The sequence below is a fragment of the Melospiza melodia genome, unplaced genomic scaffold, assembly GCF_035770615.1.
Source record: "Melospiza melodia melodia isolate bMelMel2 unplaced genomic scaffold, bMelMel2.pri scaffold_157, whole genome shotgun sequence".
NCBI classification, from domain to species: domain Eukaryota; kingdom Metazoa; phylum Chordata; class Aves; order Passeriformes; family Passerellidae; genus Melospiza; species Melospiza melodia.
In genome coordinates this window covers 18,449-43,201 of record NW_026948516.1, presented here as the reverse complement: position 1 = coordinate 43,201, position 24,753 = coordinate 18,449, and the positions used below count along the sequence as shown (strand labels likewise).

Here is a 24,753-nt window from a genome sequence, read left to right as displayed (position 1 = left end):
ATAAACAGACTACAACACCTGGCGGCCATCTTGATTTATAGCGGCCACCTTGACTCTCACTAAATCCTGTTACTCTCGGCAGCCATCTTGATTCCCAGCGGCCATCTTGACTATAAACAGACCACAACACCTGGTCGCCATCTTGATTCCCAGCAGCCATCTTGACTACGATCAGATCGCAACACGTGGCGGCCATCTTGATTACTGGCACCCATCTTGACTATGAATAGACCACAACACCTGGCGGCCATCTTTATTTCCGGTGGCCATCTTGACTATGAGCAGACCAGAAATCCTAGCAGCCATCTTGATATTCGGCAGCCATCTTGACTCCCACCAACTCCCATCACTCCCGGCAGCCATCTTGATTACTGGCGGCCATCTTGACTACGAACAGACCACAACACCTGGCGGCCATCATGGTTTCTTCCAACTCCCGTGACTTCCAGCAGCCATCTTGATTCCCAGCGGCCATCTTGACTACGAGCAGACCACAACACCCGGCGGCCATCTTGCCCCTCGGCGGCCATCTTGTTTCAGGACCGTGCCCAGCATAGTCGGGGGGGGGGGTAGAGTGGGCGGGGTCCTTGGGGGGTGGGGGAGGGGCGTTTTCCCCCTCCCCCCTCTTGTTGCAAAATTGGTTCCTTTTGAACCCGATCTGTGCAAATGTGCTTTTTGCTGGGCTGGGGGGGGCGGGGCCAAGGTTTTGGGGGTGGGGGAGGGGTCACGGAGGCGTTGCTCCTGCCCCTCCCCCACACTGTCGAAGGTTTTCCTGCCATGAATAAAAAAATGAGTTAAAAAATCCCGGTTTTGGGGACCCACCGTGGGAAAAAGATTTTGGAGTGACAGAATGGATTTGGGGTTTCTTTTTTGGTTTTTCGTTTACTTTTGGGTTCTTTGGGGGGATTTTTGGGGTTTTTTGGGGTGTCCAGGGGTTTCAGAGAGGTTTTGGGGTTCTTTTAGGGGTTTGGGGGAATTTGAGATTTTTGGGGAATTTTTTGGAATTTTTGGGGGTTTCAGAGAATTTTTAGGGGTCCCTAGGAGTTGGCAAAGAGGTTTTGGGGTTTTTTTAAGGGTTGGGGGAATTTCGGGGGGCTTTGGGGGTTTTTTGGGGGCTTTTAATAAATTTTGGGGTTCCCAGAGAGATTTTGGGAGGATTCCCATGGATCACAGAGAGATTTTGGGGTTCTTTTAGGGGTTTGAGGGAATTTGGGATTTTTGGGGAATTTTTCGGAATTTTTGGGGGTTTCAGAGAATTTTTGGGGGTCCCTAAGAGTTGACAAAGAGGTTTTGGGGTTTTTTTAAGGGTTATGGGAATTTCGGGGGGCTTTGGGGGTTTTTTGGGGCTTTTAATAAATTTTGGGGTTCCCAGAGAGATTTTGGGAGGGTCCCCATGGATCACAAAGAGATTTTGGAGTTCTCTTTAGGGATTGGGGTAATTTGTGGTTTTGGGATTTTTTAGGGGGCTTTTTTGGAATTTTTGGGAGTCCCTAAGAGTTGGCAAAGAGGTTTTGGGGTTTTTTTAAGAGTTGGGGGAATTTTGGGGACTTTTGGGATTTTTTTAGTTTTTTTTTTTTTTTTTTAATTTTGGGATTCCCAGAGAGATTTTGGGGGGTCCCCAATGGATTCCAGGAAGGTTTTGAAGTTCTTTTAAATGTGGGGGAATTATGGGGTTCCTGATTTGGGATCCCTGATTTGGGGTTTGGGGTCCCGGATTTGGGATTTGGGGTCCCTGGTTTGGGGTCATTTTGGGGTCCCTGATTTGGGATTTGAGGTCTCTGGTTTGGGGTTTGGGGTCCCAGTTTGGGGTTTGGGGTCCCTGATTTTGGGTTTAGGGTCTTTGCTTTGGGATTTGTGATCCCAGATTTGGAGTTTGGGGTCTCTGGTTTGCATCCCTGATCTGGGGTTCCAGGTTTGGGGTTTGGGGTCCCTGATTTGGGGTTTGGGATCCCTGGTTTGGGGTCAGGGCCTGTGAGGGGTTTGGGGTCCCTGATTTGGGATTTGGGGTCTCTGATTTGGGGTCTGGGGCCAGTTTGGGGTCCCAGTTTCCAATTTGGGGTCCCTGGTTTGGGGTTTGGGGTCCCTTGTTTGGTGTCAGGGCCTGTGAGGGGTTTGGGGCCCCTGATTTTGGGTTTGGGGCCAATTCGGGGCCCAAATTTTGGTTTGGGGTTTGGGTTCCCTGGTTTGGAGTTTGGGGTCCCAGTTTGGAGTTTGGGGGTCCCAGTTTGGGGTTTGGTGCCCCCGGTTGGGAATTTGGGGTCCCTGGTTTGGGGTTTTGTGCCCCATATTTGGGGTTTGGGCCTGTGAGGGGTTTGGGGTCTCTGGTTTGGGATTTGGGGTCCCAGTTTGGGGTTTGGGGTGCCTGGTTTGGGGTCGGAGCTGTGATGGGTTTGGGGTCTGATTTGGGGTTTGGGGTCCCTGATTTGGGGTCTGGGGTCTCTGGTTTGGAGTCAGGGCCTGTGAGGGGTTTGGGGTCTTATTGGGGGTCTCCGGTTTGGAATTTGGGGCCAGTTTGGGGGTTCCAGGTTTGGGGTTTTGTGCCCCATATTTGGGGTTCGGGCCTGTGAGGGGTTTGGGGTCTCTGGTTTGGGGTTTGGGGTCCCAGTTTGGGGTTTGGGGTCTCTGGTTTGGGGTTTGGGGTCTCTGGTTTGGGGTTTGGGGTCCCGGTTTGGGGTTTGGGGTCCCAGTTTGGGGTTTGGGGTCTCTGATTTGGGGTTTGGGGTCCCGGTTTGGGGTTTGGGGTCCCAGTTTGGGGTTTGGGGTCTCTGATTTGGGGTCGAGGCCCCGCCCCTTCCCTTTCCCGCCCTCTCCTCGCTCCCGCCCTTCCCTCACACCAACTCTCGCGAGATTTTGACCCTTCCCCGTGGCCGCCATGCCGGTGTTCCAGGCCCTGCCTTCTCCAGGCCTTGCTCCTCCTCCTCCTCCCCACACACGAAATCTCGCGAGACCACGCCCCTTCTTTACGGGCAATCTCACGAGATTTCAACCCCCTCACGACCTGAAGCTTTTCCCTCAATCCCGCCCTTTACACAAATCTCGCGAGATTTCCGTCAGTATCGATGCGTGTTATCGTGAGATTTCCCCTCCTCCCTGCTCCAAATCTCGCGAGACCTCAGGGCATCTCCACAGGAGATCTCGCGAGATTTTAAACCCCCCTCCCCTCCTTCCCTGCCCCTCCCAAGTCTCGCGAGATTCTCAGTCCTCCGATAAGGAAACTCCCGCGAGATTTCGCTGCTCTCCCGCCGCCCCTTTCCCAGATCTCGCGAGATTTAAAGTGAGGGGAGGCAGCCAGGCCTAAAACGCTGCTGACCACGCCCATTTGTGGGCGTGGCTTCGGTAGAGGAGGCGTGGCCCGATCCGTGACGTCACCCACTTGTTCCCATTTCTGCCCTGCACCAACACTTCCGGCGCAGAGACCGCCATCTTGGATTTACGGTCACGTGGGGACTCACGCGCGCCGCCATCTTGGTTCGTGGGTGCCGCCATCTTGGTTCTGCCGCAGAGGATGATGGGATTGCCCCCCCCCCGCCCATCCCCCGCTTCCCCAAAATTCCCGGGAAACTTTCTTTGGGATTTTTCGAACTTTTTTTTATCCAAACGGAGCCGAAAACGAGGCAGAAACACAAAAAATTCCCCTTTTGGCCCCAAAACGCGCGCGGGGGGAGGGGGAAGGGAGGGGGAGGGGCCCTGAGGGTCACCTGGGCACACCTGGGGTCGCCCCGAAGGTCACGGGGTGGGGGGGGGGGTCCCCAGGCCGGCCCCACACCCCAGGTGGCCCCAGCTGAGCTCAGGGGCGATGCCAGGTGCGCCCAGGTGACCCCTGGAGCACTCGGGTGTGCCCAGTTTTGTCCTTCGAGGGCACTCGGGTGTGCCCAGGTGTATCCCAGGTGTGCCCCAGATGTGCCCAGGTGTGTCTCAGGTACCCCCAGGTGTGTCCCAGGTACCCCCAGGTGTGCCCAGGTACCCCCAGGTGGATCCCAGGTGTGCCCCAGATGTGCCCAGGTGTGTCCCAGGTACCCCCAGGTGTGTCCCAGGTACCCCCAGGTGGATCCCAGGTGTGCCCCAGATGTGCCCAGGTGTGTCTCAGGTACCCCCAGGTGTGTCCCAGGTACCCCCAGGTGTGCCCAGGTACCCCCAGGTGGATCCCAGGTGTGCCCAGGTGTGTCCCAGGTACCCCCAGATATGCCCAGATCTATCAGAGACACCCCCAGGTGTGCCCAGGTGCCTCCAGGTACCTCCGGGTGTGCCCAGGTACCCCCAGGTGGATCCCAGGTGTGTCCCAGGTGTGCCCAGGTGCCCCCACGGTGACCTCAGGAGGTCACAGATGTTCCCCAGGTACCTTCAGGTGCCTCCAGGTACCCCCCAGGTGTGCCCAGGTACCCCCCAGGTGTGCCCAGGTAACCCCAGGTGTGCCCAGGTAACCCCAGGTGTGCCCAGGTACCCCCCAGGTGTGCCCAGGTACCCCCCAGGTGTGCCCAGGTACCCCCAGGTGTGCCCAGGTGCTGCCAGGTCCATTCAAGGCCCCCCCAGGTGTATCCAGATGTACCCCCAGGTGTGCCCAGGTCTATCCCAGGTGTCCCCGAGTGTGCCCTGGCAATACCCAGGTGCCCCCAGCTACCCCCAAGTGTATCCCAGGTACTCCCAGGTGTGCCCAGGTGTGTCTCAGGTACCCCCAGGTATGCCCAGATCTATCACAGACACCCCCAGGTGTGCCCAGGTACCCCCAGGTGTATCCCGGGTACTCCCAGGTGTGTCTCAGGTACCCCCAGGTGTGCCCAGATCTATCACAGACACCCCCAGGTGTGCCCAGGTGTGTCACAGGAACATCCCAGGTACCCCCAGGTGTGCCCAGGTGTGTCACAGGAACATCCCAGGTACCCCCAGGTGTGCCCAGGTACCCCCAGGTGTGCCCAGATACCCCCAGATATGCCCCGGTCTATCCAAGGCACCCCCAGGTGTGCCCAGGTGTTCCCAGGTGCATCTCAGGTACCCCCCAGGTGTGCCCAGCTGCCCTCAGATATGCCCAGGTCTATCCAAGGTACCCCCAGGTGTGCCCAGGTGTGGCACAGGAACACCCCAGGTACCCCCAGGTGTGCCCAGCTACCCCCAGGTGTGCCCAGGTGTGCCCCAGCCATGCCCAGCTACCCCCAGGTACTCCCCAAGTGTGCCCAGGTGTGCCCAGGTGTACCCCAGCCATACCCAGATGTGCCCAGGTGTGCCCAGGTGTACCCCAGCCATACCCAGGTGTACCCAGGTGTATCTCAGGTGTGCCCAGGTTTGCCCAGGTGTACCCCAGCCATACCCAGGTGTGGCCAGGTGTATCTCAGGTGTGCCCAGGTTTGCCCAGGTGTACCCCAGCCATACCTAGGTGTGCCCAGGTGTATCTCAGGTGTGCCCAGGTTTGCCCAGGTGCCCCCAGGTGTACCCCAGCCATACCCAGGTGTGCCCAGGTGCCCCCAGGTGTACCCCAGCCATACCCAGGTGTGTCTCAGGCACCTCCGGGTCTATCCCAGGTGCCCCCAGGTGTGCCCAGGTCTACCTGAGGTACACCCAGCTATATCCCAGGTGTGCCCAGGTGTGCCCCCAGGTGTGCCCAGGTGTATCTTAGGTACCCCCAGGTGTTCCCGGGTGTACCCTGGCCATACCCAGGTGTGCCCAGGTTCCCCCAGGTGTATCTGAGATGCCCCCAGGTGTGCCCAGGTGCCCCCAGGTGTACCCCAGGTACCCCCAGGCGTATCTGAGATGCCCCCAGGTGCCCCCAGGTGTGCCCTAGCCATACCCAGGTCTATCTGAGATGCCCCCAGGTGTGCCCAGGTACCGCCAGGTGTGCCCAGATGTTTCCAGGAATATCCCAAGTGCCCCCAGGTGTATCCCAGGTGTACCCGAGATGCCCCCAGGTGCCCCCAGGTGTACCCTAGCCATACCCAGGTGTGCCAAGGTGTGCCCTAGATAACCCCAGGTGTGCCCAGGTGTGCCCTAGCCATACCCAGGTGTACCCTAGCCATACCCAGGTGTGCCCAGGTTTGCCCAGGTGTGCCCAGGTGTATCCTAGCCATGCCCAGGTGTATCCCAGCCATACCCAAGTGCCCCCAGGTGTACCCAGGTATGCCCAGGTGTGCCCAGGTGCGTCACAGGAAGTACCCAGGTACCCCCAGGTGTACCCTAGCCATGCCCAGGTGCGCCCAGGTGCGCCCAGGTGTGCCCAGGTGTACCCTAGCCATACCCAGGTGTACCCTAGCCATACCCAGGTACCCCCAGGTGCCCCCAGGTGTGCCCAGGTGCCCCCAGGTGTGCCCAGGTGTATCCTAGCCATGCCCAGGTGTACCCTAGCCATGCCCAGGTGTGCCCAGGTGCCCCCAGGTGTGCCCAGGTGCCCCCAGGTGTGCCCAGGTGCGTCACAGGAAGTACCCAGGTGCCCCCAGGTGTATCCTAACCATATCCAGGTGTACCCTAGCCATACCCAGGTGTGCCCAGGTGTGCCCAGGTGCCCCCAGGTGTGCCCAGGTGCGTCACAGGAAGTAGTCGGCCACGGGTTTCTTGGCGGGGATGCCGCGCGTCTCCTGCGGCGCCGCCTCGAAGATGATGAACTCCTTCTGCAGGTGCTCGTCCAGCTCCAAGATGGCCGCCACGTTACCGCACCTGCCGGGGGGGGGCGTCGGCACCTCATTAGCACCTCATTTGCATGGCGTTTATGCGTAATTTGCGACTCGTTATTCGGTCTTAGCGGAATTCTTAAGAGCTCTCACCTGGAGAACCCAAACACACCTGAGAACCCCAAGCCCCGCCCCCATTGTGTCTCGCATGCTCATTAGCATCTCATTTGCATTGCATCTGTCACTTACATCTCATTTGCATCTAATTTGCATGTCATTATCCAGTTTTAGTGGAATTCTTAGCAGAGTTGTTGCCTGCCCAGCTCACCTGGACAACCCCAGCCCCACCTGACTGCCCCAAGCTCCGCCCCCTTCGCGTTCCATGCGTCATTTGCATCTCATTTGCATAATATATGTCCCATATATCTCTTTTGCATCAAATTTGCATCTCATTAATCCGCTTTAGTGGAATTCTTCAAGAGAGTTCTAACCTGGAGACCCCCAACCCAACTGACAGCCCCAAGCTCCGCCCCCTTTGTGTCTTATCCCTCATTAGCATCTCATTTGCATGGCATATGTCATATATATATACGAAACTTGCATCTCATTTGCATCTCATTATTCAGTTTTAGGGGCACTTTTAAACAGCGTTCTCACCTGCCCAGCTCACCTGGAGACCCCAAACCCACCTGACTGACCCGAGCTCCGCCCCCTCTGTCTCACGGCTCATTTGCATATAATTTGAATGGCACCCGAGCTCCGCCCCCTTTGTGTCACGGCTCATTTGCATCACATTTGAATAGCATTTCTACCTTATTTGCATCTCATTATTTGGCTCATAGCGAGCTCTCACCTGCCCAGCTCACCTTTTGACTATGGTCCTCATTTGCATCTCATTTGCATCTCATTTGCATGGTGTTTGTGAGGTGTGTGTACCTAATTTGCATCTCATTATTCAGTTTTAGGGGCACTTTCAAACAGATTTCTCACCTGCCCAGCTCACCTGGGCACCCCAGCCCCACCTGACTGCCCCAAGCTCCGCCCCCTCTGTGTCTGACATCTCATTTGCATCTCATTTGAATATAATTTCTACTTTATTTGCATCTCATTAGTCGGTTTTGGTGGAGCTGCCACCTGCCCAGCGCACCTGGGCACCCCACCTCCACCTGACTGCCCCAAGCTCCGCCCACTTTGTGTTTCACACGCCTTTTGCATCTCATTTGCATGGCATTTGTGAGGTGTTTGTGCTTAATTTGCATCTCATTATTCAGTTTTAGCGGAATTCTTCAGAGAGTTCTCACCTGGCGATCCCCAAACCCCGCCCAGCCCCACCTGATGGCTCCAGCCCCGCCCCTTTGCATCCCGAGCCTCATTAGCATCTCATTAGCATCTCATTAAATCGCTTTTCCTGGGGTTTTGCCGCATTCTTACCTGTCTGATTCACCTGGAGCCCGGCCAACCCCAGCCTGACTCCTCCCACACCCAGCCCCCATTTGCATCTCATTTGCATAGAATCGCACCTCATTTGCATATTTGGAGGCGGGGTTCTCTGCTCACCTGCCCAGCTCACCTGGAGATTCAGGCAGAGTCCGGCTACAAGCCACACCCTCCCGTGCCTCATTAAACTGAGCATAATTTGCATGTAATTAACACTTAATTAGCATCTAATCTGCATACCTGTAGCAGCAATTGGGCCCCTCACCTGGAGCCATCGCTTCACCTGCACAGGTGTGATCAAACCACACCTGTCCCTAATTAATTCCCCCATTAATTCCCCAATAATTCCCACATTAATTAGCATCTCATTAGCATGCAATTAGCGCCAATCAGGCACCATTTCCACCTTTCTACCTCTGCCAAGACCGGCACACCTGGACCCCTTTACAGGTGAGACCAACCCCATTGCGCCTGAGATAACCACCGCATAAAACCCGCGTAATTAAGCCCTCATTAGCATCTCATTAGCATGCAATTGGCACTAATCGGGCCCCTTTTTCACTCTCCTACTCATGTCTGGAGCCCCTCACCTGGAGCCCATCGCTGCCTGCACAGGTGTGACCGAACCACACCTGTCCTTAACGCAACCCCCAGTAAATAACCGCATAATTAAGACCTCATTAGCATATGATTAGCATACCGGTAGCAGTAATTGGGCGCGGACCAGACGGTGAGCACGGTCTCCCCAAAGTGCCACTTGTAGCCCTCCATGACGAGCTGGTGTCCCCCAGCCCCACCTGTCCCCCAGGTATCTCCCAACCAAAAACCACTTCATTAGCATATCGTTTGCATATAATTAGCATACCAGTAGCAGTAATTGGGCCCCTTTTTCACTCTCCTACTCATGTCTGGAGCTCCTCACCTGGAGCCCATCACTGCCTGCACAGGTGTGACCGAACCACACCTGTCCTTAACGCAACCCCCAGTAAATAACCGCATAATTAAGACCTCATTTGCATATCATTAGCATACCGGTAGCAGTAATTGGGCCCCTTTTTCACTCTCCTGCTCATGTCTGGAGCCGCTCACCTGGAGCCCATCACTGCCTGCACAGGTGTGACCGAACCACACCTGTACGTGATAACACTACCGCATAAAACCTGCATAATTAAGACCTCATTAGCATATGATTAGCATACCGGTAGCAGTAATTGGGCCCCTTTTTCACTCTCCTGCTCATGTCTGGAGCCGCTCACCTGGAGCCCATCACTGCCCGCACAGGTGTGACCAAACCACACCTGTACGTTATAACACTACCGCATAAAACCTGCATAATTAAGACCTCATTAGCATATCATTTACATACCGGTAGCAGTAATCGGGCGCGGACCAGACGGTGAGCACGGTCTCCCCGAAGCGCCACTTGCAGCCCTCCATGACGAGCTGGTGTCCCCCAGCCCCACCTGTCCCCCAGGTAACTCCCAATCGAAAACCACTTCATTAGCATATCATTTACATATCATTAGCATACCGGTAGCAGTAATTGGGCCCCTTTTTCACTCTCCTGCTCATGTCTGGAGCTGCTCACCTGGAGCCCATCACTGCCCGCACAGGTGTGACCAAACCACACCTGTCCTTAGCACAACCCCCAATAAAACACCCCATAATAAAGACCTCATTAGCATATGATTAGCATACCGGTAGCAGTAATTGGGCGCGGACCAGACAGTGAGCACGGTCTCGCCGAAGTGCCACTTGCAGCCCTCCATGACGAGCTGGTGTCCCCCAGCCCCACCTGTCCCCCAGGTAACTCCCAATCAAAAACCACTTCATTAGCATATAGTTTGCATATAATTAGCATACCGGTAGCAGTAATTGGGCCCCTTTTTCACTCTCCTACTCATGTCTGGAGCTCCTCACCTGGAGCCCATCACTGCCTGCGTAGGTGTGACCAAACCACACCTGTCCTTAACGCAACCCCCAGTAAATAACCGCATAATTAAGACCTCATTTGCATATAATTTACATACCGGTAGCAGTAATTGGGCGCGGACCAGACGGTGAGCACGGTCTCCCCGAAGTGCCACTTGTAGCCCTCCATGACGAGCTGGTGTCCCCAGCCCCACCTGTCCCCCAGGTATCTCCCAATCAAAAACCACTTCATTAGCATATCATTAGCATCTCATTTACATACCGGTAGCAGTAATTGGGCGCGGACCAGACGGTGAGCACGGTCTCGCCAAAGTGCCACTTGTAGCCCTCCATGACGAGCTGGTGGGCGCGGCAGATCATGGAGACCTCGTTGGCGGCGTTGAACTGCGCCACCACGTCGGAGCCGAACAGGTAACCGGCGCCGCGCGGCGACACGCCCCAGCCCGTGGTGTCTGACACGCCAAGGACACGCGAAGCACACGTCAGGGACACGGGAGATGAAAAACAAGGAAAAAAACCCCGAGAAAATGGCAAAAATTTGGGGTTTTTACGATGAAATTTGGGGTTTTTAGGATGAAATTTGATGGATCGGCACCAAAAAATTAGCTTAAAAATTCACTTAAAAATGGACGGAATTGGTCACAGTGAGGGACAGGTGAGGGACATGTGAGGGACAGGTCAGGGACATGTGAGGGACAGGTGAGGGACAGGTGAGATAAAAAATACCCCCAAAAAAAAGGAAAAAAACCCCGAAAAAATCGCAAAAAATTTGGGGTTTTTATGATAAATTTTGGATGAATTGGTCTCAAAAAATTCACTTAAAAATTCACGGAATTGGTCACAGCGAGGGACAGGTGAGGGACATGTGAAGGACAGGTGAGGGACATGTCAGGGACATGTCAAGGACATGTGAGATGAAAAATACCCGAAAAAAAGGAAAGAAAACCCGAAAAAAATCGCAAAAAATTTGGAGTTTTTACGATGAAATTTGGATGAATTGGCCCAAAAAAATTCACTTAAAAATTCACTTAAAAATGGACGGAATCGATCACAGTGAGGGACAGGTGAGGGACATGTGAGGGACACGTCAAGGACATGTGAGATAAAAAATACGCAAAAAAAAAAGGAAAAAAACCCAAAAAAAATTGCAAAAAATTTGGGGTTTTTACAATGAAACTTGGAGTTTTTATGATGAAATTTGGATGAATTGGCCCAAAAAAATTCGCTTAAAAATGGATGGGATTGGTCACAGTGAAGGACAGGTGAGGGACAGGTGAGGGACATGCGAGGGACATGTCAAGAACATGAGAGATAAAAAATACCCAAAAAAGAGGAAAAAAACCCCCAAAAAATCGCAAAAAATTTGGAGGTTTTACGATGAAATTTGGATGAATTGGCCCAAAAAAATTCACTTAAAAATTCACTTAAAAATTCACGGAATCAGTCACAGTGAGGGACATGTGAAGAACATGCCAAGGACATGTGAGATGAAAAAATACCCGAAAAAAAGGAAAAAAAAACCCGAAAAAAATCGCAAAAAATTTGGAGTTTTACGAAAAAATTTGGATGAATTGGCCTCAAAAAATTCGCTTAAAAATTCACTTCAAAATTCACGGAATTGGTCACAGTGAGGGACATGTGAGGGACATGCGAGGGACACGTCAGGGACATGTGAGGGACATGTGAGATTAAAAATAACCAAAAAAAAGGAAAAAACCCCGAAAAAATGGGAAAAAATTTGGAGTTTTTATGATAAAATTTGGATGAATTGACACCAAAAAATTCACTTAAAAATTCACTTAAAAATGGGCGGAATTGGTCACAGTGAGGGACAGGTGAGGGACATGCGAAGGACATGCCAAGGACACGTGAGATAAAAAATACCCAGAAAAAGGAAAAAACACAAAAAAAATCGCAAAAAATTTGGAGATTTTATGATAAAATTCGGATGAATTGGCCCCAAAAAATTCATTTAAAAATTCACTTAAAAATGGATGGAATTGGTCACAGTGAGGGACAGGTGAGAGACAGGTGAGGGACATGTGAGGGACACGCCAAGGACATGTGAGATAAAAAATATGCAAAAAAAAAGGAAAAAAACCCAAAAAAAATCGCAAAAAATTTGGGGTTTTTACAATGAAATTTGGGGTTTTTATGACGAAATTTGGATGAATTGGCCCCAAAAAATTCACTTAAAAATTCATGGAATTGGTCAGAGCGAGGGACAGGTGAGGGACATGTGAGGGACACGTCAAGGACATGTGAGATTAAAAATACCCAAAAAAAAAGAAAAAAAAAACCCAAAAAATCGCAAAAAATTTGGGGTTTTTATGATAAATTTTGGATGAATTGGCCTCAAAAAATTCGCTTAAAAATTCACTTAAAAATGGATGGAATTGGTCACAGTGAGGGACAGGTGAGGGACATGTGAGGGACAGGTGAGGGACATGTCAAGGACATGTCAAGGACATGTGAGATAAAAAATACCCCAAAAAAAAAGGAAAAAAACCCTGAAAAAATCACAAAAAATTTGGAGTTTTTACGATAAAATTTGGAGTTTTTATGATGAAATTTGGATGAATTGGCCTCAAAAAATTCACTTAAAAATTCATGGAATCAATCACAGTGAGGGACAGGTCAGGGACATGTGAGGGACACGTCAAGAACATGAGAGATAAAAAATACCCAAAAAAGAGGAAAAAAACCCCAAAAAAATCGCAAAAAATTTGGAGGTTTTACGATGAAATTTGGATGAATTGGCCCAAAAAAATTCACTTAAAAATTCACTTAAAAATTCACGGAATCGGTCACAGTGAGGGACAGGTGAGGGACATGCGAGGGACATGTCAGGGACATGTGAGGGACATGTGAGATTAAAAATAACCAAAAAAAAGGAAAAAAACCCCGAAAAAATCGGAAAAAATTTGGAGTTTTTACGAAAAAATTTGGATGAATTGGCCCCAAAAATCAGCGAAATTCACTGAAAAATTCAGTGAATTTTGAAGTGAATTTTTGGGGTCGATTTCATGAATTTTGGGGTCAAATCTTTGGGATTTTGGAATGAAATTTTCACAATTTTGAGGATTTTTTTAGGATTTTTTTGGGGTTTTTTGGTGTCCCTCCCTGTGCCCAATACATTGAATTTTCCAGCGAATTTCGCTGATTTTTGGGGCCAATTTCGTGAATTTTGAGCTAAAAACTTCAGGAATTTTTGAATTTTTTCAGGATTTTTTGGGGTTTTTTGTGCCCAGCCCTATCCCTCACTGTAACCAATTTTGTGAATTTTGAAGTGAATTTTTGGGGTCAATTTAATGAATTTTGGGGTCAAATCTTTGGGATTTTTTCAGGGGTTTTGGGGGGTTTTTTGGTGTCCCTCACTGTGCCCAATACATTGAATTTTTCAGTGAATTTCGCTGATTTTTGGGGCGAATTTGGTGAATTTTGGGGTGAAATCTTCACAATTTTGAGGATTTTTTGAGGCATTTTTTGGGGATTAATGTGAATAATGCAAGAATTTTTGGACCGGATTCAGGCGATTTTTGGGGCCAATTTTGTGAATTTTGGGTTAAAATCTTCGGGGTTTTTTTGATTTTTTTAGGATTTTTGGGGTCCCTCACTTGTCCCTCACTGGGACCAATTTTGTGAATTTTTAATTGAATTTTTGGGGTCAATTTAATGAATTTTGGGGTCAAATCTTTGGATTTTGGGGTAAAATCTTCACAATTTTGGGCATTTTTTAGGATTTTTTTGGGGTTTTTTGGTGTCCCTCCCTGTGCCCAATACATTGAATTTTCCAGGGAATTTCGCTGAATTTTGGGGCCAATTTGGTGAATTTTGGGGTGAAATCTTCACAATTTTGGGGATTTTTTGAGGCTTTTTTTGAGGATTATTGTGAACAATCCAAGAATTTTTGGACCGGATTCAGGCGATTTTTGGGGCCAATTTTGTGAATTTTGGGGTGAAATCTTTGGGGTTTTTTTTATTTTTTTAGGACTTTTGGTGTCCCTCCCCTGTCCCTCACTGTAACCAATTTTATGAATTTTGAAGTGAATTTTTAGGGTCAATTTAATGAATTTTGGGGTCAAATCTTTGGGATTTTTTAGGAATTTTTTTGGGTTTTTTGGTGTCCCTCACTGTGCCCAATACATTGAATTTTCCAGTGAATTTCGCTGAATTTTGGGGCCAAATTCGTGAATTTTGGGGTGAAATCTTCACAATTTTGGGGATTTTTTGAGGCATTTTTTGGGATTTTGGGGGGATTTTTGGGGGTTTTTGGTGTCCCTCACTGTGCCCAATACATTGAATTTTCCAGTGAATTTCGCTGATTTTTGGGGCCAATTTCGTGAATTTTGGGCTGAAACCTTCGGGATTTTTTAAATTTTTTCCGGGTTTTTTTGGGGTTTTTTGTGCCCAGACCTGTCCCTCGCTGCGACCAATTCACTGAATTTTGAAGTGAATTTTTGGGGTCAATTTGGTGAATTTTGGGGTCAAATCTTGGATTTTTGGGGCAAAATCTTCACAATTTTGGGGATTTTTTAGGATTTTTTTTTGATTTTTGGTGTCCCTCCCTATGCCCAATACATTGAATTTTTCAGTGAATTTCGCTGATTTTTGGGGCCAATTTCATGAATTTTGGGGTGAAACCTTCACCATTTTGGGGATTTTTTGAGGCATTTTTTGGGGATTTTTGGGGGTTTTTGGTGCCCCTCACTGTGCCCAATACATTGAATTTTTCAGTGAATTTCGCTGATTTTTGGGGCCAATTTCGTGAATTTTGGGCTAAAACCTTCGGGATTTTTTAAATTTTTTCAGGATTTTTGGGGGGTTTTTTGTGCCCAGCCCTGTCCCTCGCTGGGACCAATTCAGTGAATTTTGAAGTGAATTTTTGGGGTCAATTTGGTGAATTTTGGGGTCAAATCTTGGGATTTTGGGGCAAAATCTTCACAATTTTGGGAATTTTTTAAGGATTTTTTTGGGGTTTTTTGGTGTCCCTCACTGTGCCCAATACATTGAATTTTTCAGTGAATTTCGCTGATTTTGGGGCCAATTTGGTGAATTTTGGGGTGAAATCTTCACAATTTCGGTGAATTTTTGAGGAATTTTTGGGGGATTATTGTGAATAATCCAAGAATTTTTGGACCGGATTCAGGCGATTTTTGGGGCCAATTTTGTGAATTTTGGGCTGAAATCTTTGGGATTTTTTGATTTTTTAGGATTTTTTGGGTCCCTCCCCTGTCCCTCACTGTGACAAATTTTGTGAATTTTGAAGTGAATTTTTGGGGTCAATTTAGGGAATTTTGAGCTAAAAACTTCAGGAATTTTTGAATTTTTTCAAGATTTTTTGGGGTTTTTTGTGCCCAGACCGGTCCCTCACTGGGACCAATTCAGTGAATTTTTAATTGAATTTTTGGGGTCGATTTCATGAATTTTGGGGTCAAATCTTTGGGATTTTGGGATGAAATTTTCACAATTTTGGGCATTTTTTTAGGATTTTTTGGGGTTTTTGGTGTCCCTCACTGTGCCCAATACATTGAATTTTTCAGTGAATTTCGCTGATTTTTGGGGCCAATTTCGTGAATTTTGAGCTAAAAACTTCAGGAATTTTTGAATTTTTTCAGGATTTTTTGGGGTTTTTTGTGCCCAGACCTGTCCCTCACTGTAACCAATTTTATGAATTTTGAAGTGAATTTTTAGGGTCAATTTAATGAATTTTGGGGTCAAATCTTTGGGATTTTTTTAGGATTTTTTTGGGGTTTTTTGGTGTCCCTCACTGTAACAAATTCAATGAATTTTCCAGTGAATTTCGCTGATTTTTAGGACCAATTTCATGAATTTTGGGGTGAAATCTTCACAATTTTGGGGATTTTTTGAGGCATTTTTTGGGATTTTTGGGGGATTTTTGGGGGTTTTTGGTGCCCCTCACTGTGCCCAATACATTGAATTTTTCAGTGAATTTCACTGATTTTTGGGGCCAATTTCGTGAATTTTGGGCTGAAACCTTCGGGATTTTTTTAATTTTTTCCGGATTTCTTCGGGGTTTTTTGTGCCCAGACCTGACCCACACTGTGCCCAAATCCCTGAATTTTGAAGTGAATTTTTGGGGTCAATTTAATGAATTTTAAGGTAAAATCTTTGGGATTTTTTGGGGTTTTTTTTGGTGTCCCTCACTGTGCCCAATACATTGAATTTCGCTGATTTTTGGGGCCAATTTCGTGAATTTTGGGCTGAAACCTTCGGGATTTTTTTTATTTTTTCCGGACTTTTTGGGGGTTTTTTGTACCCAGGTGTGCCCAGGTGTGCCCAGGTGTGCCCAGCTGTCCCTCACTGGCACCAACTCGGTGAATTTTCAGGCGAATTTTTGCTGCCAATTTCATGAACTTTGGGCTAAAATCTTTGGGATTTTTTTAATTTTTCCCGGATTTTTTGGGGGTTTTTGTGCCCAGGTGTGCCCAGGTGTGCCCAGGTGTGCCCGGGTGTGCCCAGGTACCTTCGGGGTCGGACCAGAGCAGGTCGCACATGGGGCCGTCGTGCGGCACCTCCTGCTTGCGGTCGATGGTGCGGATCTGGTCCAGGGTCTGGATGGACGGCGAGAGGCCCCCGTGCACGCAGAAAATCTGAAAATTTTGGGGCATTTTGGGTTAAAATCGGCAATTTTGAATACTTTTAACTTTTGGGTATTTTGGGGTTTTTGGGGGTTTTTGGGATTTTTGGGGTTTTTGGAATATTTGGGGTCATTGTGGACAGGAAAAGGGACAGGGAGAGGCCCCCGTGCACGCAGAAAATCTGAAAATTTTGGAGCATTTTGGGTTAAAATCGGCAATTTTGGGCATTTTTGATTTTTGGGTATTTTGGGGTTTTTGGGGTGTGTGGGATTTTTGGGGTATTTTGGGATAATTGGGGTATTTGTGGTATTTGGTCCAGGGTCTGGATGGACGGCAAGAGGCCCCCGTGCACGCAGAAAATCTGAAAATTTTGGGACATTTTGGGTTAAAATCGGCAATTTTGGACATTTTTGATTTTTGGGTATTTTGGGGGTTTGGGGGGTTTTGGGGTTTTTGGGGTTTTTGGAATATTTGGGGTCCTTTTGGACAGGAAAAGGGACAGGGAGAGACCCCCGTGGACGCAGAAAATCTGAAAATTTTGGGGCATTTTGGGTTAAAATCGGCAATTTTGGACATTTTTGGTTTTTGGGTATTTTGGGGTTTTTGGGTGTGTGGGATTTTTGGGGTTTTTGGAATATTTGGGGTCATTGTGGACAGGAAAAGGGACAGGGAGAGACCCCCGTGGACGCAGAAAATCTGAAAATTTTGGGACATTTTGGGTTAAAATCGGCAATTTTGGACATTTTTCATTTTTGGGTATTTTGGGGTTTTGGGGGTTTTTGGGGTTTTTGGGGTTTTTGGAGTATTTGGGGTGTTTGGGACAGGGATCTGGTCCAGGGTCTGGATGGACGGCGAGAGGCCCCCGTGGACGCAGAAAATCTGAAAATTTTGGAGCATTTTGGGTTAAAATCGGCAATTTTGAATACTTTTAACTTTTGGGTATTTTGGGGTTTTTGGGGGTTTTTGGGTTTTTGGGATTTTTGGGGTTTTTGGAATATTTGGGGTCATTGCGGACAGGAAAAGGGACAGGGAGAGGCCCCCGTGGACGCAGAAAATCTGAAAATTTTGGAGCATTTTGGGTTAAAATCGGCAATTTTGGGCATTTTTGATTTTTGGGTATTTTGGGGGTTTTGGGGTGTGTGGGATTTTTGGGGTTTTTGGGGTATTTGGGGTCCTTTTGGACAGGAAAAGGGACAGGGAGAGGCCCCCGTGGACGGAGAAAATCTGAAAATTTTGGGGCATTTTGGGTTAAAATCGGCAATTTTGAATACTTTTAACTTTTGGGTATTTTGGGGTATTTGGGGGTTTTGGGGTTTTTGGGATATTTTGGGTATTTGGGACAGGGATCTGGTCCAGGGCATGGATGGACGGCGAGAGGCCCCCGTGGACGCAGAAAATCTGAAAATTTTGGAGCATTTTGGGTTAAAATCGGCAATTTTTGGACATTTTTCATTTTTCGGTATTTTGGGGTTTTGGGGGGTTTTGGGGTTTTTGGGGTTTTTGGGGCCGGGATCTGGTCCAGGGTCTGGATGGACGGCGAGAGGCCCCCGTGGACGCAGAAAATCTGAAAATTTTGGGTTAAAATCAGCAATTTTGGACATTTTTGAGTTTTGGGTATTTTGGGACATTTGGGGTTTTTAAGGTATTTTGGGATATTTTGGAATACTTGGGATTATTGGGATATTTTGGGCCATTTGGGACATTTTGAGTATTTGGGATATTTGGAATATATTGGGATATTCGGGACGTTTTGGGTTAAAATCGGCAATTTTGGACATTTTTGGGTTTTGGGTATTTTGGGGTTTTTGGGGATGTTTGGGATATTTTGGGGTATTTGGGATTTTTGGGGGTATTTGGGGTATTTGGGGTCATTGTGGACAGGAAAAGGAACAGGGAGAGGCCCCCGTGGACGCAGAAAATCTGAAAATTTTGGGGCGTTTTGGGTTAAAATCGGCAATTTTGGGCATTTTTGATTTCTGGGTATTTTGGGGTTTTTGGGGTATTTTGGGATATTTGGGGTTTTTTGGGTCATTTTGGGGTATTGGGGGCCAGGGTCTGGATGGACGGCGAGAGGCCCCCGTGCACGCAGAAAATCTGAAAATTTTGGGACATTTTGGGTTAAAATCGGCAATTTTGGACATTTGGGATTTTTGGGTATTTTGGGGAATTTGGGGGTTTTGGGTTTTTGGAGTATTTGGGGTATTTGGGACAGGGATCTGGTCCAGGGTCTGGATGGACGGCGAGAAGCCCCCGTGGACACAGAAAATCTGAAAATTTTGGGGCATTTTGGGTTAAAATCGGCAATTTTGGACATTTGGGATTTTTGGGTATTTTGGGGTTTTTGGGGTGTTTGAGACATTTTACACATTTGGGTCATTTTGGTGCCCAGGTGTGTTCCTCGCGCCTCCTGAGGTGTGCCCATTACCCCTCCCAGCTGTGCCCTGGTGTGCCCAGGTGTGCTCCGATCCCCCTCAGGTATGCCCAGCTGTGCCCAGGTGTGCCCAGGTGTGTTCCTACCCCTCCCAGGTGCCCCCATGTACCCCCAGGTGTGCCCAGGTGTGTTCCGATCCCCTCAGGTATGCCCAGGTGTGCCCAGGTGTGTTCCTATCCCTCCCAGGTGTCCCCAGGTGTGCCCAGGTGTCCCCAAACCCCTCCCAGCTGTGCCCAGGTGTGCCCAGGTGTGTTCCTACCCCTCCCAGGTGTGCCCAGGTGTGCCCAAACCCCTCACTTTCACTGGTTTTCCCCTCATTTTCCCCCAGTTTTCCCCATTTCTCTCCCCCAGGTGCGCCCAGGTGTGCCCAGGTGTGCCCAGGTGCCCCCATGTGCCCCCAGGTGTGCCCAGGTGTGTTTCTATCCCCCCCAGGTGCCCCCAGGTGTGCCCAGGTGCGCTGACCTTGCCGTCGATGGTGGCCGACAGGCTCAGGTAGTGCCACACCTCAGTGTCCCACCCGCCCCAGGTGTGCCCAGATGCCCCCACTGTGCCCCCAGATGCCCCAGGTGTGCCCAGGTGCCCCCAGGTGTGTTTCTATCCCCCCCAGGTGTGCCCAGGTGTGTTTCTATCCCCCCCAGGTGTGCCCAGGTGCGCTCACCTTGCCGTCGATGATGGCCGACAGGCTCAGGCAGTGCCACACCTCAGTGTCCCACCCGCCCCAGGTGTGCCCAGGTGCCCCCAGGTGTGTGCCCAGGTGTGTTCCTACCCCTCCCAGGTGTGTCCCAGGTGTATCACGGGTGCGCCCAGCTACATCCCACGTGTGCCCAGGTGTGCCCAGGTGTGCCCAGGTGTCCCCAAATCCCTCCCAGGTGCCCCCAGGTGTATCATGGGCGTGTCCAGCTACATCCCACGTGTGCCCAGGCACGCCCAGGTGTGTCCCAGGTGTGCCCAAACCCTTCCCAGGTGCCCCCATGTGCCCCCAGGTGTGCCCAGGTGTGTTCCTATCCCCCCAGGTGTGCCCAGGTGTGCTCACCTTGCCATCGATGGTGGCCGACAGGCTCAGGCAGTGCCACACCTCAGTGTCCCACCCGCCCCAGGTGTGCCCAGGTGTGCCCAGGTGTGTCCCAGGTGTGTCCCAGGTGCCCCCAGGTGTGCCCAGGTGCCCCCAGGTGTGTGCCCAGGTGCCCCCAGGTGTGTCCCAGGTGTGCCCAGGTGCCCCCACTGTGCCCCCAGATGCCCCAGGTGCCCCCAGGTGTGCCCAGGTGCCCCCAGGTGTGCCCAGGTGTGTTCCTACCCCTCCCAGGTGTGTCCCAGGTGTATCACGGGTGCGCCCAGCTACATCCCACGTGTGCCCAGGTGTGTTCCTATCCCCCTCAGGTGTGTGCCCAGGTGTGCCCCTATCCCCCAGGTGTGCCCAGGTGTGCCCAGGTGTGTTTCTATCCCCCCCAGGTGTGCCCGGGTGCGCTGACCTTGCCGTCGATGATGGCCGACAGGCTCAGGTAGTCGAAGATCTCGGTGCAGTAGCGCCACACGGTGACCGAGCCGTACTTGCGCAGGCACTCGTCGTAGAAGCCGTAAACCTGCGTGATCTGACGCGACTCGTGATTGCCCCTGATCAGCGTGATCCGGTCCGGGTACCGCACCTGGGCAGGTGAGACACACCTGGGTCAGGTACGACACAACTGAGTCACGTATGACACACCTATGGTGTCACCTGTGCCGTGTGTGACACACCTGTGCCACACCTGCGTGATCTGCCGCGACTCGTGATTGCCCCGGATCAGCGTGACCCGGTCCGGGTACCGCACCTGGACAGGTGAGACACAGCTGGGTCACACCTGGGTCAGGTATGACACACCTGTGCTGCGTGTGACACACCTATGGTGTCACCTGTGCCACACCTGCGTGATCTGCCGCGACTCGTGATTGTGGCGGATCAGCGTGACCCGGTCTGGGCACCTCACCTGGACACAGGTAACACACCTGGGTCACACCTGAGTCATGTATGACACACCTGTGCTATGTATAACCTATCTACGGTGTCACCTGTGCCACGTACAGCACACCTGTGCCACACCTGCGTGATCTGCCGCGACTCGTGGTTACCGCGGATCAGCGTGATCCGGTCCGGGTACCGCACCTGGGCACAGGTAACACACCTGAGTCACACCTGTGCTGTGTGTGACACACCTGAGTCATGTATGACACACCTGTGCTATGTATAACCTATCTACGGTGTCACCTGTGCCACGTACAGCACACCTGTGCCACACCTGCGTGATCTGCCGCGACTCGTGATTGTGGCGGATCAGCGTGACCCGGTCCGGGTACCGCACCTGGGCAGGTGAGACACAGCTGGGTCACACCTGGGTCATGTATGACACACCTGTGCTGCGTGTGACACACCTGTGCTATGTATAACCTATCCATGGCATCACGTGTGCCACACACAGCACACCTGTGCCACACCTGCGTGACCTGCCGCGACTCGTGGTTACCCCGGATCAGCGTGATCCGGTCTGGGCACCGCACCTGGGCACAGGTAACACACCTGGGTACTGCACCTGTGCCGTGTGTGACACACCTGCGTCAGGTATGACACACCTGTGCTATGTATAACCTATCCACGGTGTCACCTGTGCTGTGTGTGCCACACCTGTGCCACACCTGCGTGATCTGCCGCGACTCGTGGTTACCCCCGGATCAGCGTGATCCGGTCCGGGTACCGCACCTGGGCACAGGTAACACACCTGGGTCACACCTGAGTCATGTATGACACACCTGTGCTGTGTGTGACACACCTGTGCTATGTATAACCTATCCATGGCATCACCTGTGCCACACACAGCACACCTGTGCCACACCTGCGTGATCTGCCGTGACTTGTGGTTACCCCTGATCAGCGTGATCCGGTCCGGGTACCGCACCTGGGCACAGGTAACACACCTGGGTACCACACCTGTGCCATGTGTGACACACCTGCGTCAGGTATGACACACCTGTGCTATGTATAACCTATCCACGGTGTCACCTGTGCTGTGTGTGCCACACCTGTGCCACACCTGCGTGATCTGCCGCGACTCGTGGTTGCCCCGGATCAGCGTGATCCGGTCCGGGTACCGCACCTGGGCAGGTGAGACACACCTGGGTCACACCTGAGTCATGTATGACACACCTGTGCTGTGTGTGACACACCTACGGTGTCACCTGTGCTACGCACAGCACACCTGTGCCATACCTGCGTGATCTGACGGGACTCGTGGTTACCCCTGATCAGCGTGATCCGGTCCGGGTACCGCACCTGGGCAGGTGAGACACACCTGGGTCACACCTGAGTCATGTATGACACACCTGTGCTGTGTGTGACACACCTACGGTGTCACCTGTGCTACGCACAGCACACCTGTGCCATACCTGCGTGATCTGACGGGACTCGTGGTTACCCCTGATCAGCGTGATCCGGTCCGGGTACCGCACCTGGGCAGGTGAGACACACCTGAGTCAGGTACAGCATACATGGATCATGTATGACACACCTGTGCTATGTATAACCTATCTACGGTGTCACCTGTGCTGTGTGTGCCACACCTGTGCCACACCTGCGTGATCTGCCGCGACTCGTGGTTGCCGCGGATCAGCGTGACCCGGTCCGGGTACCGCACCTGGGCAGGTGAGACACACCTGGGTCAGGTACAGCATACATGGATCACGTATGACACACCTATGGCATCACCTGTGCCACACCTGCGTGATCTGCCGCGACTCGTGGTTACTGCGGATCAGCGTGATCCGGTCCGGGTACCGCACCTGGGCAGGTGAGACACACCTGAGTCACGTATGACACACCTGTGCTATGTATAACCTATCTACGGTGTCACCTGTGCTACGCACAGCACACCTGTGCCACACCTGCGTGATCTGCCGCGACTCGTGATTACCCCTGATCAGCGTGATCCGGTCCGGGCACCGCACCTGGGCACAGGTAACACACCTGGGTCAGGTAAGGTATGACACACCTGGGTCATGTATGACACACCTATGGCATCACCTGTGCCACGTACAGCACACCTGTGCCACACCTGCGTGATCTGCCACGACTCGTGATTGCCCCGGATCAGCGTGACCCGGTCCGGGCACCGCACCTGGACACAGGTAACACACCTGGGTCAGGTACGACACACCTGGGTCATGTATGACACACCTATGGCATCACCTGTGCCACACCTGCGTGATTTGCCGCGACTCGTGGTTGCCGCGGATCAGCGTGATCCGGTCCGGGTACCGCACCTGGGCACAGGTGACACACCTGGGTCACACCTGAGACATTTATAACACACGTGTACTGGGTATGACACAGTGTGAGGGGTGTGCTCACACCCATCACACCTGTGCACAACCTGTCTGTACCCGTCACACCTGTCTGTGCCCGTCCCAGGTGTGACACGCCTGTCTGTACCTGTCACACCTGTCTGTACCTGTCCAGGTGTGTCCCACCTGTCTGTACCTGTCTGTACCTGTCACACCTGTGCACACCTGAGCACACCCGTGCACACCTGTCCCAGGTGTGTCCCACCTGTCTCACCTTGAGCGCCAGCAGCAGCAGGAAGGTCTCCACGCTGTCTGTACCTGTCTGTACCTGTCCAGGTGTGTCACACCCATCACATCTGTCTGTACCTGTGCACACCTGTCCAGGTGTGTAACATCATCACACCTGTGCACACCTTGTCCAGGTGAGCTCACCTTGAGCGTCAGCAGCAGCAGAAACGTCTCCACGCTGTCTGTACCTGTCCAGGTGTGTCACACCTGAGCACACCCATGCACACCCGTGCACACCTGTCCAGGTGCTCTCACCTTGAGCGCCAGCAGCAGCAGGAAGGTCTCCACGCTGTCTGTACCTGTCCAGGTGTGTCACACCTGTCTGTACCTGTGCACACCTGTCCCAGGTGTGTCACACCTGTCTGTGCCTGTCCCAGGTGTGTCACACCTGTCTGTACCTGTCACACCTGTCTGTACCTGTCCAGGTGTGTCACACCTGTCTGTGCCTGTGCACACCTGTCCAGGTGTGTCACACTATCACACCTGTGCACACCTGTCCAGGTGCTCTCATCTTGAGCGCCAGCAGCAGCAAAAACGTCTCCACGCTGTCTGTACTGTCACACCTGTCCCAAGTGTGTCACACCCGTCACAACCCGTGCACACCTGTCTGTACCTCTCTGTACCTGTCTGTACCTGTCCCAGGTGCTCTCACCTTGAGCGCCAGCAGCAGCAGGAAGGTCTCCACGCTGTCTGTACCTGTCACACCTGTCTGTACCTGTGCACACCTGTCACACCCGTGCACACCTGTCTGTACCTGTCTGTACCTGTCCAGGTGTGTCACACCTGTCTGTACCTGTCGCACCTGTGCACACCTGTCCAGGTGCTCTCACCTTGAGCGCCAGCAGCAGCAGGAAGGTCTCCACGCTGTCTGTACCTGTCCAGGTGTGTCACACCTGTCTGTGCCTGTCCCAGGTGTGTCACACCTGTCTGTACCTGTCCAGGTGTGCCACACCTGTCTGTGCCTGTCCCAGGTGTGTCACACCTGTCTGTACCTGTCTGTACCTGTCCAGGTGTATCACACCTATCACACCCTGTCTGTACCTGTGCACACCTGTCCAGGTGTGTCACACCCATCACACCCATGCACACCTGTCCAGGTGCTCTCACCTTGAGCACCAGCAGCAGCAGAAACGTCTCCACGCTGTCTGTACCTGTCCAGGTG

General features: G+C 51.4%; 1 protein-coding gene across 2 annotated transcripts in view; it reads right to left on the bottom strand.

Moving 5' to 3' along the window:
* Positions 1–5,313: 5,313 nt before the first annotated feature.
* LOC134433268 (serine/threonine-protein phosphatase 4 catalytic subunit-like) overlaps positions 5,314–24,753 on the bottom strand; it is a 30,598-nt gene continuing 11,158 nt past the window's right edge. Inside the window, exons 6-10 of one of the 2 annotated variants that reach the window (XM_063182141.1) lie at positions 20,465–20,638; positions 16,450–16,576; positions 10,225–10,414; positions 6,465–6,639; positions 5,314–6,021 (exon numbers count right to left, since the gene is read on the bottom strand). In XM_063182141.1, the coding sequence (XP_063038211.1) occupies positions 6,510–6,639; positions 10,225–10,414; positions 16,450–16,576; positions 20,465–20,638 (621 nt within the window). In that variant the 3' untranslated portion in view covers positions 5,314–6,021; positions 6,465–6,509. Of the gene's footprint in view, positions 6,022–6,255; positions 6,391–6,464; positions 6,640–10,224; positions 10,415–16,449; positions 16,577–20,464; positions 20,639–24,753 lie in introns of those variants that run through there. The other variant, XM_063182140.1, reaches the window with a different exon arrangement.